At 44.3% G+C, this 16,652-nt stretch overlaps 1 protein-coding gene across 2 annotated transcripts in view; it reads right to left on the reverse strand.

Annotated features, from left to right (window-relative positions):
• The window catches only part of arid1ab (AT rich interactive domain 1Ab (SWI-like)), a 129,610-nt gene that overhangs the window by 41,070 nt on the left and 71,888 nt on the right, over positions 1-16,652 (reverse strand). For both annotated transcript variants that reach the window (XM_034161400.1, XM_034161401.1), the window contains one exon: positions 13,103-13,207. In XM_034161400.1, coding sequence (XP_034017291.1) covers positions 13,103-13,207 — 105 coding nt within the window. The remainder of the gene's footprint in view (positions 1-13,102; positions 13,208-16,652) is intronic.

The following is a 16,652-nucleotide window of genomic DNA, read 5'->3' on the forward strand; positions in this document are numbered from 1 at the left end:
AGTGGGCGGGGCCGCACGGGATTAGTCCCACTGCTGGGAACGGACTTACAAAAGACCTGGGAGAGGGTGAGGAGCACTTTTTCCTTTCTTTAAAGGAGATGCAGTGTGGGAGGGAGAGAACTGGTGGTGGTCCTGCTATTGCCATTCCTGTTGGCTGACACAAAGAGGAAGTGTCACTTCCAAGGAGTATAAAAGCCGATGATGACAGCAAAGACTTTGGCCTCCTCCTCCTCCTCCTCCTCCTCCCAGATCTCCCACTGAGCCAGGAGTCCACATTCCCCAAGTTCAATGGTAAACATGGACTCCTAAGGAGGACGGGAGCTTTTTACTGACCCTCCCGTTATTTCACTCGATCCATCTGTCTAGTCCCACTATCACAACAACAGGGATGGGAACCAGGAACCAGTTCCAACTATCGTGATAGTATGCCTCTGAACAGATCAGTTTAAGTCAACACTGATGGGCTTTTCGTCAGTTCTACGTTTACCAAAATGTGTCACAACAGCAAGCCGAGTCTGCTGCTGTTGGAAACAACAAAGCGGAGTCGTAGTTGAGAGAACAAAGTGGTCCAAGGTGTGGCTTCATCCATCCATTTTATTTACCCGCTGACTCCAGTTAATGGTGACAGGGGGACTGGAGCCCATCCCAGAAATCACAGGGTGTGAAGCACTCCAAGGCGTAGCTTCATTCCATGAAAAAAGATGACAACAGTGCGACTCCTAAGTCCCTTCAGCTTCTCCCTCGTTTTCACTCCAGGTTGCCACAGCAGATCTGCATGCAGAGTTGGCACAAGTTTTACGCCGGATGCCCTTCCTGATGCAACTCCATATCACATGGACAATTGGAAAGGGTGGTCTTGAAACGGGAACCTTCCACACTGGAAACAAGCGCATTAACTGCTGACCACCGCAACAACAGCACAACTTGTCCGGTTTGTAAAAGGATTTTGGTGGAAACACCACTCGTTCTACTGCTTCCCAAACAGGCAGCACGTCCACTACTGAGGGTAAAGATCCTCATATAACAACACTTCTTTTGATGATGTCAGAATGTCGCTCTGAAGCTACAGCTCTCCCACTGGATTACTGCGAGCAAAACCACTTTCAGACTTTCTGCACAGGGAAGGAAAACAAACTGAAAAAATGCTCGTTCTCCCAGGTGAGGTCAGGTCTGGGAACAGGCACTGGTGCCCTGCATCACTGCATCCACCAGAGTATGGAAACATCTTGGGTCCTGGCTAGTAGGTACTCTGGCTACAGTCAGATGAAACACGCTCATCTTCTTGGCCTTTTCCAGTTGCTGGGATGGTCAACATAAAGGTGCTGGCGCACTGTGTCGAGAAATAGGCCAGAAGGCCCACATGTCAGAGCCAATGTTTTCTCACAGTGCACGGGATACTACTCCTCATCAGAAATCTCTATAACCACCTCTTCATTTGACACAGTCATTCCACCAGTGCCAAAGGATCCTCAGAAGAGACGTAGCACCACAGACATTCAGTCATCACCTTAAGTCACCGGTTAGCATCGTCGCTGAAGAGGAAACACCAAGAACCTGTAGATCTTCACCTCAGTATTTCTGAAAATGGTCTTTGTCTGTCCACGGATCTAGTTCCTCCATAAACCTCTCAGGTGTCTCTTGATCTCAAAGGTCCAGGACCCAGAGACTTGTATGTCACTGTGATCATCACCACACAGTCACCAAAGGCAAAGTGAAAAATTTGCACAACTTCTCAACAGGAGAACCAGAATCTCAACAAGTCCAAATTATTATCTTTTCTTTAAGGAACATTTTAATTAGTTTAACATGTCTGAATGTCATTAAGCAGATATAAACAGTTGCACTTCACCTGTGTAAACCTACTGTTTTACACCCACACACACACAAAAAGATCAGAAATCATTATGGGAATCGGGAATTAAACTGATGAGAAGAAATGTTCATGTGCGGTTATCAATAAAATCTTATTCTAATTTAAAAAACAACAACAACAACAACAAAAAAAAACCCAAAGGAAAAAAACTGATATAGTGGCATAAACGTGGCAATGCTACAATCACAGGCTACGTTTACATGCCGTTAATATTCAGGATAAGGTCAATATTCTGGTTTCTGAATCATTAGGAACAACCCGTTTACATGCTTAAGCAGACAGAGTTACTCCTGTATACATGGTCATTGGTATCATTTGGAATATCCCCATCTAAACAGAGACACACGTCTTCCACCGGTGCTTGATTTGGTCTGACGTTCGTGCAAATCCTGCTTCACGTAACTTTTCGGCCACCTTCTTGTAAATGTCGCTATCTCGGTACTTTCTACCGTCAATAAAAGACATTATATTCATGTCTTTCACGATACTAATGAAGTACTCGGTTTCCTCCTCACTCCAAAAGTGTGGTGCTGTGCTGCTGCATCTGGATTTCCCCATACTTGTTTACCTCTGCTTCTGTGGTGTCCGGTGGGTTGCACGCACCACATACAAGTAGTTGCCGTACTCAAAAGACCAAGATTCCTTGCGGACAGGACTTGCGCAGAACACAAAATAATGTTCCTTTCTATGGGGATATCCCAATGCGGGTTTATATGACCTGATATTCGGGTTAGAAAAGGAGTAACCCAGGGGTCATATTCGGGTTTTTAAAAACCGGAATATGAGCATATTCGGATTTTTGCGGGTGTTTACATGGCCGTGCGGAACCGGGTTATTGCTAATATTCTGATTATGAAAGGGTTATTGGCTGGATGTACATGTAGTCACAGTTTGGCCTTGAATCTCTGGCCCAACTTTCGATTTATCGATTCATTCATTTTCTGACGCTTATCTGAGTCACCGTGGCAACACACCAAGCAGCTCATCCCACACTTCCCTATCCTCAGCCAAGTCCTATAGCTTTTCCTGAAGTTTCCCAAGCCAGCTGGGAAATATAATCACTTCAATGTGTCCAGGGTCTCCTGTCAGTTGGATGTGTCTGGAAGACCTCTCTAGGGAGACCACCAGGGGGCATCCTCACCAGATGCTCAAACCACCTCACCTGGCTCCTTTTGATGTGAAGAAGTAGCGGCTCTACTCAAGAGTCCCTCCCAGATAGTCGAGCTTTTCACCCTGTCCAGGAGTGTAAGCCCAGATATCAGAAAGAGGAATCCCATTTGCATCACTTGTATTCGCGATCATATTCTTTCGTTGATGACCCAAAATTGATGACCATGGGTGAAATTGAGAGTCTCGCTTTGCAGCTCAGCTCCTTTTTCCACCATGATAGTCCGGTACAACATCAGACGCTGCCCCCATCTGTCTATCAATGCCACACTCCAACTTACCACCACTCGTGAACAAGACCCAAAGATACTTACACTCCTCCACTAGGGGCAGTAATGTACATGCACAGTGTTTACATAACGTGAGCACGGCTAATGGGTTTCAGAGATGATGCTGAGCCCAGGTTTTGATTGTTTAGTAATGGAAAATAATTGCATGGATCAAATCAGCACGGCGAAGGTCAGTTTTCTATTATAATGTCAATAGGCGAGCTGACTAAAGTGTGCCGTTGATTGTGTAAACAGTCTATGAACTGCTGTGCAGACAAGCGTGAGATATATGCCTGAACTCTTATTTGTAACAATAAATAAAGACTTCCAGAGAGACAGTTACTCATTCCAGGGAACAGACAGTATGACAAATACTCAACAGGTAAAGTGCGCATGTGTGTCCTGGAGGCTGTGAGAAAACAAACCAGGAACAAGCTCGACCTGTTCAGCTGGTCCGACTGTTGGTTCTTGCCTCCTCCCCCACTCACCGACAGCCTGTTTCCTACCTGCACTCCTTTATTCCCACCTCAGCACGGAGCTAACAGACGCTGGGTTTTTAGCACCTGGCTCAATCAGACCCATCTGTGCTCTGGATCAGATGATGTCTGGCAGCCACTCAACAAATGCTACTGAAGTAGCTAAATTAACATCAGCAGATATTGAACTGGGACTCAAACAAGTTCTGAGGCAGATTAAAACATCTGAATCCATACAAATCTAAAAAGAGACCTTACAAAAAGGTAGACCTGGTTTTTCTTGTTGTTAGATTTCTGTTAATAAATCAGGTTAAATGCTACAAAAACAGAAAATACACTTTGTTGATTATCATACACGCCCCGCCCCCATTATATTCTTTTCTTACAACAGGAGATAAATAGAACTTCAATCATCCTACTTTGATGTTTGGGTGCAGTAACACTGGATGGACACATGACAGACACCACCAGAATGTTGGAATGTAACTGAACACATCCCCTAACCACGTGACTACTAAACCTCCACCAAGCTTCAGAAACACTAAAGTGAACTAGAGATCTGTGACCCCCCCCCCCCCCCCCCCCAACCACGTGATTGGTTGATTAGATATCGTTAACGCGCAATTTAATAGGTGTACCTAATAAAGTGGCCATCAGTATATGGTGTATTACCATTTTGTGAAATTTACCATGTTTTACACATGTTGTAGCTTTTTTTTTTTTTTTTTAACTAAAATACAACTCAAACCATGTCAATGCTTTTGCTGAATGTTCAAACTTTGCACATAATTTATATCTTTTCAAAATGGTACTTTGGCCAAAATGGTTTCGGCCTTTAGAGTTTTGTTTGTTGATTTTTTTAATGAGGGAAAGAGTTTATTTGTTACGTCAACAACTGAGAAAATGGTCGTAAAACTCAAACTTGAAACTCAAACTTGAAAATGAATCATGATAAATAGTCTGCCAAATAGTCTGCTGTTCTTTTTGCATTTTTTTTTTTTTTTTTTTTTAAACAGAGGGGCATAGTTAGGTTGTAATCTTCAGTAATTTCCAAAATAGTTTTAAGGTCACCATGGAGTCCTAAGCAGAAAGGCACCTCGGTGCTGAATCACACGCAACCAAACACGCCACAAGTCTGTAGCGCTGAATATGACACACACTGTCACTGAGTTTCCCAGAGCAACCACTTACTTCACATAAAGTCATTCCATCAGAATCCCAGGATGCTCCACCGTGAACATCAGAACGGCTAAATTTACAGATAATACCGAAGCCACCGGTGCACTTGGAGTCTCTCGGCTGTTAGGTTCGTCTCAGCTGGCATGTCTAACCTACACAGTGTCATCTGCACTCCACAGGGGTGAGGAGCAGGAGAGGGAGAAAAAGAGGCCCCCTGGTGGGCGGGGGGAAGGATCAGTTCGTCCACACCTTAGGCAGATTAACAGCTTTCACAGCCAATCGGACAGTGCTGTTAGGGAATCCCCAAGAAGTCAGGGGGAGAAAAGAAATAAATAAGAACATACCAGGCCTGGCCTTCTTGGCCAATCGCTGAGCCCACAGAGAGATGTATAAATAAACAAGAGAAATAAATAAAAGACGAGGGAACCACATCCTGAGGGCATCCCCTACTGGCAAAGACAGCACTGCCTCTAATCCACATATCTCTCTCTCTCTCTCTCTGTCTGTCTCTCTCTCCAATCACTCACACCATTTGAAGTTATTTGTTTGCACTCCCTCAATCCGGCACCTCCTCTCTTTCTCGCCGACTCCTCTCTCCCACTTTCATTCTCTCTCATTAATGATCTCATTTCTCACTCGCCTTCCCCAAGGCCCAGAATGAGGTTAGCTCCGCAGTGTGACCTATAAACACTGCCATGGAAACAGCAGCGTGCTACAGCGAGACACCTCTTTAACGGGAGGATAAGGTGCGCGGTGGTAAGGGGCTCTGTCACCATTATCTTAGCCAGAGGCTACCAGAAGCCACACTTCACCTTCAGAAACTCTTTGGCTGGCAGAAATGCTTTTCCATTTATTTTCAAGCAATTCTGCACAAACCTGGGTCCCGTTTCCCAAAAGCATCTTAAGGTTAAGAAGATCTTACACCATGGACACATGAAAGCACAGAGATCATCCTGGACTTAAGATGCATTTCAGAAATAGAGCTCTGGATTGCATGAACATATCAACTCTGCTGCAGCAAAAGCTTACTGATACCCAACATGTTCCAAGTGAGAGGCAGAAAAGACAAAGAACAACTGGGGGTCTCACTGAAGCTGCAAGCCAATGAAGAGAGGCCAATATGGGTGAGATATGCTCTCTCCTTCTAGTCCCTGTCAGTACTCTAGCTGCAGCATTTTGAATTAACTGAAGGCTTTTCAGGGAACTTTTAGGACAACCTGATAATAATGAATTACAATAGTCCAGCCTAGAGGAAATAAATGCATGAATTAGTTTTTCAGCATCACTCTGAAACAAGACCTTTCTAATTTTAGAGATATTGCGTAAATGCAAAAAAGCAGTCCTACATATTTGTTTAATATGTGCATTGAATGACATATCCTGATCAAAAATAACTCCAAGATTTCTCACAGTATTACTAGAGGTCAGGGTAATGCCATCCAGAGTAAGGATCTGGTTAGACACCATGTTTCTAAGATTTGTGGGGCCAAGTACAATAACTTCAGTTTTATCTGAGTTTAAAAGCAGGAAATTAGAGGTCATCCATGTCTTTATGTCTGTAAGACAATCCTGCAGTTTAGCTAATTGGTGTGTGCCCTCTGGCTTCATGGATAGATAAAGCTGGGTATCATCTGCGTAACAATGAAAATTTAAGCAATGCCGTCTAATAATACTGCCTAAGGGAAGCATGTATAAAGTGAATAAAATTGGTCCTAGCACAGAACCTTGTGGATTGCCATAATTAACCTTAGTCTGTGAAGAAGATTCCCCATTTACATGAACAAATTGTAATCTATTAGATAAATATGATTCAAACCACCGCAGTGCAGTGCCTTTAATACCTATGGCATGCTCTAATCTCTGTAATCAAATTTTATGGTCAACAGTATCAAAAGCAGCACTGAGGTCTAACAGAACAAGCACAGAGATAAGTCCACTGTCTGAGACCATAAGAAGATCATTTGTAACCTTCACTAATGCTGTTTCTGTACTATGATGAATTCTAAAACCTGACTGAAACTCTTCAAATAGACCATTCCTCTGCAGATGATCAGTTAGCTGTTTTACAACTACCCTTTCAAGAATTTTTGAGAGAAAAGGAAGGTTGGAGATTGGCTTATAATTAGCTAAGATAGCTGGGTCAAGTGATGGCTTTTTAAGTAATGGTTTAATTACTGCCACCTTAAAAGCCTGTGGTACATAGCCAACTAATAAAGACAGATTGATCATATTTAAGATCGAAGCATTAAATAATGGTAGGGCTTCCTTGAGCAGCCTGGTTGGAATGGGGTCTAATAGACATGTTGATGGTTTGGATGAAGTAACTAATGAAAATAACTCAGACAGAACAATCGGAGAGAAAGAGTCTAACCAAATACCGGCATCACTGAAAGCAGCTAAAGATAACGATACATCTTTGGGATGGTTATGAGTAATTTTTTCTCTAATAGTTAAAATTTTATTAGCAAAGAAATTCATGAAGTCATTACTAGTTAAAGTTAAAGGAATACTCAGCTCAATAGAGCTCTGACTCTTTGTCAGCCTGGCTACAATGCTGAAAAGAAACCTGGGGTTGTTCTTATTTTCTTCAATTAGTGATGAGTAGTAAGATGTCCTAGCTTTACGGAGGGCTTTTTTATAGAGCAACAGACTCTTTTTCCAGGCTAAGTGAAAATCTTCTAAATTAGTGAGACGCCATTTCCTCTCCAACTTATGGGTTATCTGCTTTAAGCTGCGAGTTTGTGAGTTATACCACGGAGTCAGGCACTTCTGATTTAAAGCTCTCTTTTTCAGAGGAGCTACAGCATCCAGAGTTGTCTTCAATGAGGATGTAAAACTACTGACGAGATACTCTATCTCACTTACAGAGTTTAGGTAGCTACTCTGCACTGTGCTGGTATATGGCATTAGAGAACATAAAGAAGGAATCATATCCTTAAACCTAGTTACAGCGCTTTCTGAAAGACTTCTAGTGTAATGAAACTTATTCCCCACTGCTGGGTAGTCCATCAGAGTAAATGTAAATGTTATTAAGAAATGATCAGACAGAAGGGAGTTTTCAGGGAATACTGTTAAGTCTTCAATTTCCATACCGTAAGTCAGAACAAGATCTAAGATATGATTAAAGTGGTGGGTGGACTCATTTACATTTTGAGCAAAGCCAATTGAGTCTAATAATAGATTAAATGCAGTGTTGAGGCTGTCATTCTCAGCATCTGTGTGGATGTTAAAATCGCCGACTATAATTATCTTATCTGAGCTAAGCACTAAGTCAGACAAAAGGTCTGAAAATTCACAGAGTAACTCACAGTAACGACCAGGTGGACGATAGATAATAACAAATAAAACTGGTTTTTGGGACTTCCAATTTGTATGGACAAGACTAAGAGTCAAGCTTTCAAATGAATTAAAGCTCTGTCTGGGTTTTTGATTAATTAATAAGCTGGAGTGGAAGATTGCTGCTAATCCTCCGCCTCGGCCCGTGCTACAAGCGTTCTGGCAGTTAGTGTGACTCGGGGGTGTTGACTCATTTAAACTAACATATTCATCCTGCTGTAACCAGGTTCTGTAAGGCAGAATAAATCAATATGTTGATTTATATCATTTACTAACAGAGACTTAGAAGAGAGAGACCTAATGTTTAATAGACCACATTTAACTGTTTTAGTCTGTGGTGCAGTTGAAGGTGCTATATTATTTTTTCTTTTTGAATTTTTATGCTTAAATAGATTTTTGCTGGTTATTGGTGGTCTGGGAGCAGGCACCGTCTCTACGGGGATGGGGTAATGAGGGGATGGCAGGGGGAGAGAAGCTGCAGAGAGGTGTGTAAGACTACAACTCTGCTTCCTGGTCCCAACCCTGGATAGTCACGGTTTGGAGGATTTAAGAAAACTGGCCAGATTTCTAGAAATGAGAGCTGCTCCATCCAAAGTGGATGGATGCCGTCTCTCCTAACAAGACCAGGTTTTCCCCAGAAGCTTTGCCAATTATCTATGAAGCCCACCTCATTTTTTTTTTGGACACCACTCAGACAGCCAGCAATTCAAGGAGAACATGCGGCTAAACATGTCACTCCCGGTCCGATTGGGGAGGGGCCCAGAGAAAACTACAGAGTCCGACATTGTTTTTGCAAAGTTACACACCGATTCAATGTTAATTTTAGTGACCTCCAATTGGCGTAACTGGGTGTCATTACTGCCGACGTGAATTACAATCTTACCAAATTTACGCTTAGCCTTAGCCAGCAGTTTCAAATGTCCTTCAATGTCACCTGCTCTGGCTCCCGGAAGACAATTGACTATGGTTGCTGGTGTCGCTAACTTCACATTTCTCAAAACAGAGTCGCCAATAACCAGAGTTTGATCCTCGGCGGGTGTGTCGTCGAGTGGGGAAAAACGGTTAGAAATGTGAACGGGTTGGTGGTGTACACGGGGCTTCTGTTTAGAACTACGCTTCCTCCTCACAGTCACCCAGTCGGCCTGCTTTCCCGGCTGCTCGGGATCTGCCAGAGGGAAACTAACGGCGCCTAAGCTACCTTGGTCCGCACCGACTACAGGGGCCTGGCTAGCTGTAGAATTTTCCACGGTGCGGAGCCGAGTCTCCAATTCGCCCAGCCTGGCCTCCAAAGCTACGAATAAGCTACACTTATTACAAGTACCATTACTGCTAAAAGAGGCCGAGGAATAACTAAACATTTCACACCCAGAGCAGAAAAGTGCAGGAGAGACAGAAGAAGCCGCCATGCTAAACTGGCTAAGAGCTAGTAGCTGCACTAAGCTAGCGGATTCCTAAAAACACACAAAGTGAATAATGTGTAAATAATTTAGAGGTGATTCAGCAGAGGGAGTGCTTTAGTTAAGGCACGTGAAGATTACACTGTGAAACAAATTGTTATCTAGTTAACTAGATCAATCTAACTACGCAGATTAAACAGCTAACAGATACAGAAAAACACCGCTGTGCTCCGGAACAGGAAGTGATACAATACCGCAGTGAGAGCCAACCACCAGTAGAGGCAAGAGATCTCCAAGCCTGCTGCTTGCGGGATAATGTTGAAAGGGAAAGGGTTTGGATACCTGGAAGGAACTTGAAGAAACACCACATTTTCACATTTTAAGGAGTCAACTGAGGAACTTGAGGCTCTGATTAAGACATCTCCCAGATGTATCCTTGTGTGGACAATTTAGGCATGTCCAACTGAGAACAAACCCAAGAACAACCTGGAGACTTTATCCCACCTATCGTGGAAATGTCTTGGAAATCCCCAGGAAGTGGTTGCAAAGAATGTTGGGTTACTTTTCCTAACATGAACACACACATGAAGGAGACGCGGTCCCAAACAGATGACAAATACATTTGACAACCTCCAGCTTTAAAGACTATTATTACTTTATGTTTTGTCATCGTGATGGTTGTTTTCTACAGGTTATGACTTCATTCACTGGAATGTTTAATGTACATTCACAATGCAGGTATTGTTGCCAAGGTCTTCAAGATTTATCCAAAAAGACTGGTGAGGTACAACAAGAAAAAAGGACTAGGATGGACTCTGGCAGTCAATGAAAAATCACAAGACTATAGCGTAATATAGAATAGAGCCTTTACTGTCATTGTACATACATGCAATGAAATCTGTCCTCTGCATTTAGCCATCCTAATTACATTCAGACACAACCCAACCGCTAGGGGCAGTGTGCAGCCACAGTCTGTACACAATGAAAATGATCCACCAAGACAAAAAATAAAAATAAAACAAAATAATGTTAAATGACTCTTTCTGACTTGCACACCGTGCAGTACCAACCCGAACCACTCAGTGGAAACGGGGCCATCAGCATACGCTGGTCGTCAAGGTGTGACAGCTGCATTAATTTATGCCAGCGTTTTTAATAAATGGTTTGACAGAGCAACTATAGGAACGCAACCATGCGCCATCACACACCAGCCTACACAGGGAGTACGCCAAATGTGCGCAATTTTCCAGCGTACTCCATATGCATTTTAGCGCAACTGTATGCAAGCCCAGTGTGAAAGTGGCCTAAGCCACCATGCCGCCAATATTGCATGAATGTTTGAATTAAATGTTTCTGATTTCAAAAACATGGATTAAAAACATCTTGTGGATGCATCAAGTGATCCAATATCAACATATACCTGACGTGAGACACTGCATCTGCAATATTCCAATATATTTGAGACAACATTCCAATATTTGAGACATCTGTGCCAATTTGGAAAACATTTCCCTGCATATTTCACTAGATGGGAGTACTCCTGGCAACAAGCACAATACATAAACCTCTAAAAATAAACTTAAGTAATTAAATCTGGCTCTCAGTGAATTGCCATGCTGGCAGAAGGCAGGAAAAATATGGCCAAGATGGGAAATGACAAAAATTATCCAGTCATATGGCTTTCTAAAGCATAAAACCTCCATTAAATTTCTCTAAAAGGATTGTGGAGCTGAGTGAGAGCTTCTAGCCAAACTGTTGCACTGTGGTCCCAAAAATCCAACATTAACCCTCTAATTCAGTGTAACATTCTCACTGAGTGCGCTGTGGTCACACTACAATGTTGATTTACCCAGTTTATTACCATAATGTGCTGCTAACAACTTCTGAAACGAAGCATTTGCAGTATGAAACCGAGACAATGGTCCACGGTGTCATCAGTCACACAGTGGATCGCCCACTGTGTGACTGGCATGGAGACACATAACTATTTACTTTATTTCAATTTGTTTTAAATTTAAAGGTAAATGACACTATAATTCTTTGAAGTGGAGGATTAACAGTTAGCAGGAACAGAAGAAATGTTGGCATATTCTTTTTGATAACTAATGTAAGCTAGAACGTTCTGTGATTGGCGCCGCATCACATTAACAGACAAAACTGCAGTTTTTCCCACACACCTCACTTCTTCTCTGTACTGCACTGATGCAACACTGCTTGCTTTGAATTTGCTCCGACTGCCAACAAATTCCAGCTCTGAAATGTTCCTTTTTTCTGGCCTGAGAAAGAGCCAAGACAGTTTGGTCCATAAGTATTTGGACAACGGAAAGTTTTTAAAAACAAAAATTATTTTGCCTTGATGCACCACAACAGAATTCACATAAAACAATATGCGCTTCAACTGTAAACTGTTATAATTTAATGGGTTTCAGAAAAGAATGATGCTTTAACCATTTTTATACATTATTAGAGGCTATGAATAATTTGCCAAAAGAAATATAAAGATTATTATATTTATAACAGATTATAGTCACAGGCTTCTGTGGATGTTTCTGGAGAAATTGGGAATAGTGAAACCTTTCCCAGTTGCATCACAGTCGTACTGTTTAGACTGGAGTCTCCCATGTGCCTTTTAGCAAACTAGCCATAAATACATGGCTTCTTTTAAAGACGTTCTTCTGCAGCTCATCCACACAAAACGTACAACTTGCATGTTGCACATTTCCTGTAATCACAGCGGTGGAAGCCAATAACTGCTTCAGAGTTGCCTGGGTGTCTTGGTGGCTTCCCTCACTGGTCTCCTCCTTGCATGGTCACTCAGTTTTTAAGAACTACCTACCCCAGGAAGAGTTAGCGTACAGTATCATATTATGTGTATTTCTTCATGGTTGGTGTAAATGAAGTCCAAGACATATTCATGAACTTAGAAATGTTCCTGTATCCGACCCCTGACTCGTCAGGAGAAAAAAAAAACTGTCTGTAAAAGTGATGAGTTGTAATAAAACTACCAATTATTTATGGGCTTTGAAAGTAGAAAGACTGTGTATAACAAATGGTTGTAATTTCTAAATGATTATGGTGACATTTTTCTAAAAAGTTTCCAACAACAAGCACATATTGTCTGATTTCAACTTCAAGATGGCAAAATTACAAAAACTGCATCACTGTCCAAATACTTATGGAGCTCACTGTAAATGATGCTGTGATGAGACCTGCGTACTATGACATTCTGTTATCACTCAAGTTTTTTCAGTCTGAAAACTGATGTTCTATAAAATCTGCACAGATTAAAAAATGGAGAGAAACAAATGAGTTGACAAATTATAATTCAAGCCTGTTTCCAATTCTCTATCAATAAAACAACCAGAGAGAAAGATTGAGGATAAGGATTGAAGGTAGGGAGCTCACCGGTAAACTAGACGGCCGGCCCTGCATGCTGTCTTCTTGATTCTTGTTGGGCTGACTGGAGGGGGGAGCGTTGGACTGGGAGCTAAAGGAATCCTGGGAGAGTTCCTAATAACAATGACAGAAAAGAGATTACACTTTTTAAGGATATCGTGCACGTCCAAAAGCCAACGTTCAACTTCAGACACAAGAATTCCCCTCAAGCGTCCTAGTCTGTGCTGACAGTGGTATTAAACCACAATCATGGTGACAGTTATGTAGCACAGACGCATGATACGGAATTTCTGCCGATATGTTCAAACTCATTCTGACCGACACAACACAATACAACCTCAATTCCAATGAAGTTGGGGTGTTGTGTAAAATGTAAATAAAAACAGAATACATTGATTTTCAAATCTTCTTCAACCTATATTCAATTGAATACACCACAAAGACAAGATATTTAATGTTCAAACTGATATTTTTTGTTTTTGTGCAAATATTTGCTCATTTTGAAATGGATGCCTGCAACACGTTTCAAAAAAGCTGGGACAGTGGTATGTTTCCCACTGTGTTACATCACCTTTCCTTCTAACAACACTCAATAAGCATTTGGGAACTGAGGACACTAAAGGGCCTTTCACACTGCAGGCTTTAAAGTGGATATGATACTTTAAAGACAACATAGTCTTATTACATGTAACAAAGGTTATATAATTCGGTCAACCTAAGCGTTTTGGGAAAATGGACGCAGTTCTCCCGTTATATAAAACATTTGAACGTCCCGCCACTGAAAAATGTGCACACCCCCTGAACAGCTTCCCACTGAGCACCAAGCCGAAAATACGTCACAGGCTGTAGACCGTATCGGCTTGCGCGCCTGGCGGCCGTTGTTTACACTTTTTTTTTTTTTTGCGGCAGAAACTTTGATTAAACACAGCTCTCAGGGACTTGTTTGTCGATATGCCTGACCAGTGTGTAGCAGCATATTACACAAACACAAGGGCGAAAGGTTTTAGCCTTTTCATGTCCAGGCAGATTGATCGAAAGCTGCGGTGTTGTGTGATGCACGAAATGTCCGGCTGCTGCTCGCACACCCACATTTGCTCCAGACAGCAGACACTTTCCTCTACCGTCTCCATGTTCTCACTGCTCACAGGAACACATAAAATGTCAACCCCAAATAATATGTTCACAATAATCTTGCAGCATGTAAACACGACGGCGGCATGTAAACACGGCAGCGGCATGCAAACACGGCAGCGTAAACACGGCAGCGGCATGCAAACACGGTGGCATAAACACGGCAGCGGCATGAAAACACGGCGGCGTAAACACGGCAGCGGCATGTAAACACGACGGCGTAAACACGGCGGCAGCATGAAAACAGGGCAGCGGCATGTAAACACGACGGCGGCAACACTGCAGCGACATGCAAACAGGGTAGCGGCATGAAAACACGGCGGCGTAAACACGGCAGCGGCATGCAAACACGGCAGCGTAAACACGGCAGCGGCATGAAAACAGGGCAGTGGCATGTAAACACGACGGCGGCAACACGGCAGCGGCATGTAAACGCGACGGCGTAAACAGGGCAGCGGCATGAAAACACGGCGGCGTAAACACGGCAGCGGCATGCAAACACGGCGGCGTAAACATGGCAGCGGCATGAAAACACGGCGGCGTAAACACGGCAGCGGCATGAAAACACGGCGGCGTAAACACAGCGGCGTAAACACAGCAGCGGCATGTAAACACGGTGGCGTAAACACGGCAGCGGCATGTAAACATGGTGGTGGCATGAAAACAGGGCAGTGGCACGTAAACACGACGGCGGCATGAAAACAGGGCAGTGGCACGTAAACACGACGGCGGCAACACGGCAGCGGCATGCAAACACGGCGGCGGCATGCAAACACGGCGGCGGCATGTAAACACGGCGGCGTAAACACGGCAGAGGCATGAAAACACGGCGGCGTAAACACGGTGGCGGCATGTAAACATGGCGGCGCATGAAAACAGGGCGGCGGCATGTAAACACGGCGGCGGCATGCAAACACGGCGGCGGCATGCAAACACGGCGGCGGCATGCAAACACGGCGGCATAAACACGGCAGCGGCATGTAAACACGGCGGCGTAAACATGGCAGCGGCATGTAAACAGGGCAGCAGCATGTAAACACGACGGTGGCAACATGGCAGCGGCATGTAAACACGGCAGCGGCATGCAAACAGGGCAGCGGCATGTAAACACGGCAGCAGCATGCAAACACGGCGGAGTAAACACGGCAGCGGCATGAAAACACGGCGGCGTAAACACGGCAGCGGCATGAAAACACGGCGGCGTAAACACGGCACCAGCATGAAAACAGGGCAGCGGCATGTAAACACGACGGCGGCGGCAAGATGGCGGCGGAGGGTAAACACGGCGGCGGCATGTAAACATGGCGGTGTAAACACGGCAGCGGCATGAAAACACGGCGGTGTAAACACGTCAGCGGCATGAAAACACAGCGGCGTAAACACGGCAGCGGCATGTAAACACGGCGGCGTAAACACGGCAGCGGCATGTAAACACGGCAGCGTAAACAGGGCAGCGGCATGTAAACACGGCGGTGTAAACACGGCAGCGGCATGAAAACACGGTGGTGTAAACACGGCAGCAGCATGAAAACACAGCGGCGTAAACACGGCAGCGGCATGTAAACACGGCGGCGTAAACACGGCAGCGGCATGTAAACACGGCGGCGTAAACATGGTGGTGGCATGAAAACAGGGCAGTGGCACGTAAACACGACGGCGGCAACACGGCAGCGGCATGTAAACACGGCGGCGGCATGCAAACACGGCGGCGGCATGTAAACAGGGCAGCAGCATGTAAACACGACGGTGGCAACATGGCAGCGGCATGTAAACACGGCAGCGGCATGCAAACAGGGCAGCGGCATGTAAACACGGCAGCAGCATGCAAACACGGCGGAGTAAACACGGCAGCGGCATGAAAACGCGGCGGCGTAAACACGGCAGCGGCATGAAAACACGGCGGCGTAAACACGGCACCAGCATGAAAACAGGGCAGCGGCATGTAAACACGACGGCGGCAAGACGGCGGCGGCAAGACGGCGGCGGAGGGTAAACACGGCGGCGGCATGTAAACATGACATAATTAGAGTAATTAGTGTGTTATAAACAGCAGCAACAAAAATCAAAGCCTCCCTTACCATTCCATATTCTGCAGCCTTTCAAAATCCATTGGAACTGGCACGTCTCTTGCCTCTGCTTCGGCTCTGCCATAAACACTGTCGGCATTATTTTCGCTGCCAGAATACTCCTGGCTTGAATGTTCGTCCGAAAGATACGGCTCCAATCTGTAGGGTCTAATCACTGCTGCAACATCCTCCACACTTGAAGAGGAGTCAGAAAAGTTCTTGATCTTGTCACAGTCTGAGGTCCATCTGTTCCTGTTGTCGATCGAACAAAGACGGGACTCTCCAGCCTGTGTCGTCACGGCATCATGTGACCGCTGAAGGCGCGCTGAAAGCCCGCTGTCCAATTAACATACTTTTGAGAA

Source organism: Thalassophryne amazonica, chromosome 20 (assembly GCF_902500255.1).
Source record: "Thalassophryne amazonica chromosome 20, fThaAma1.1, whole genome shotgun sequence".
NCBI lineage: Eukaryota > Metazoa > Chordata > Actinopteri > Batrachoidiformes > Batrachoididae > Thalassophryne > Thalassophryne amazonica.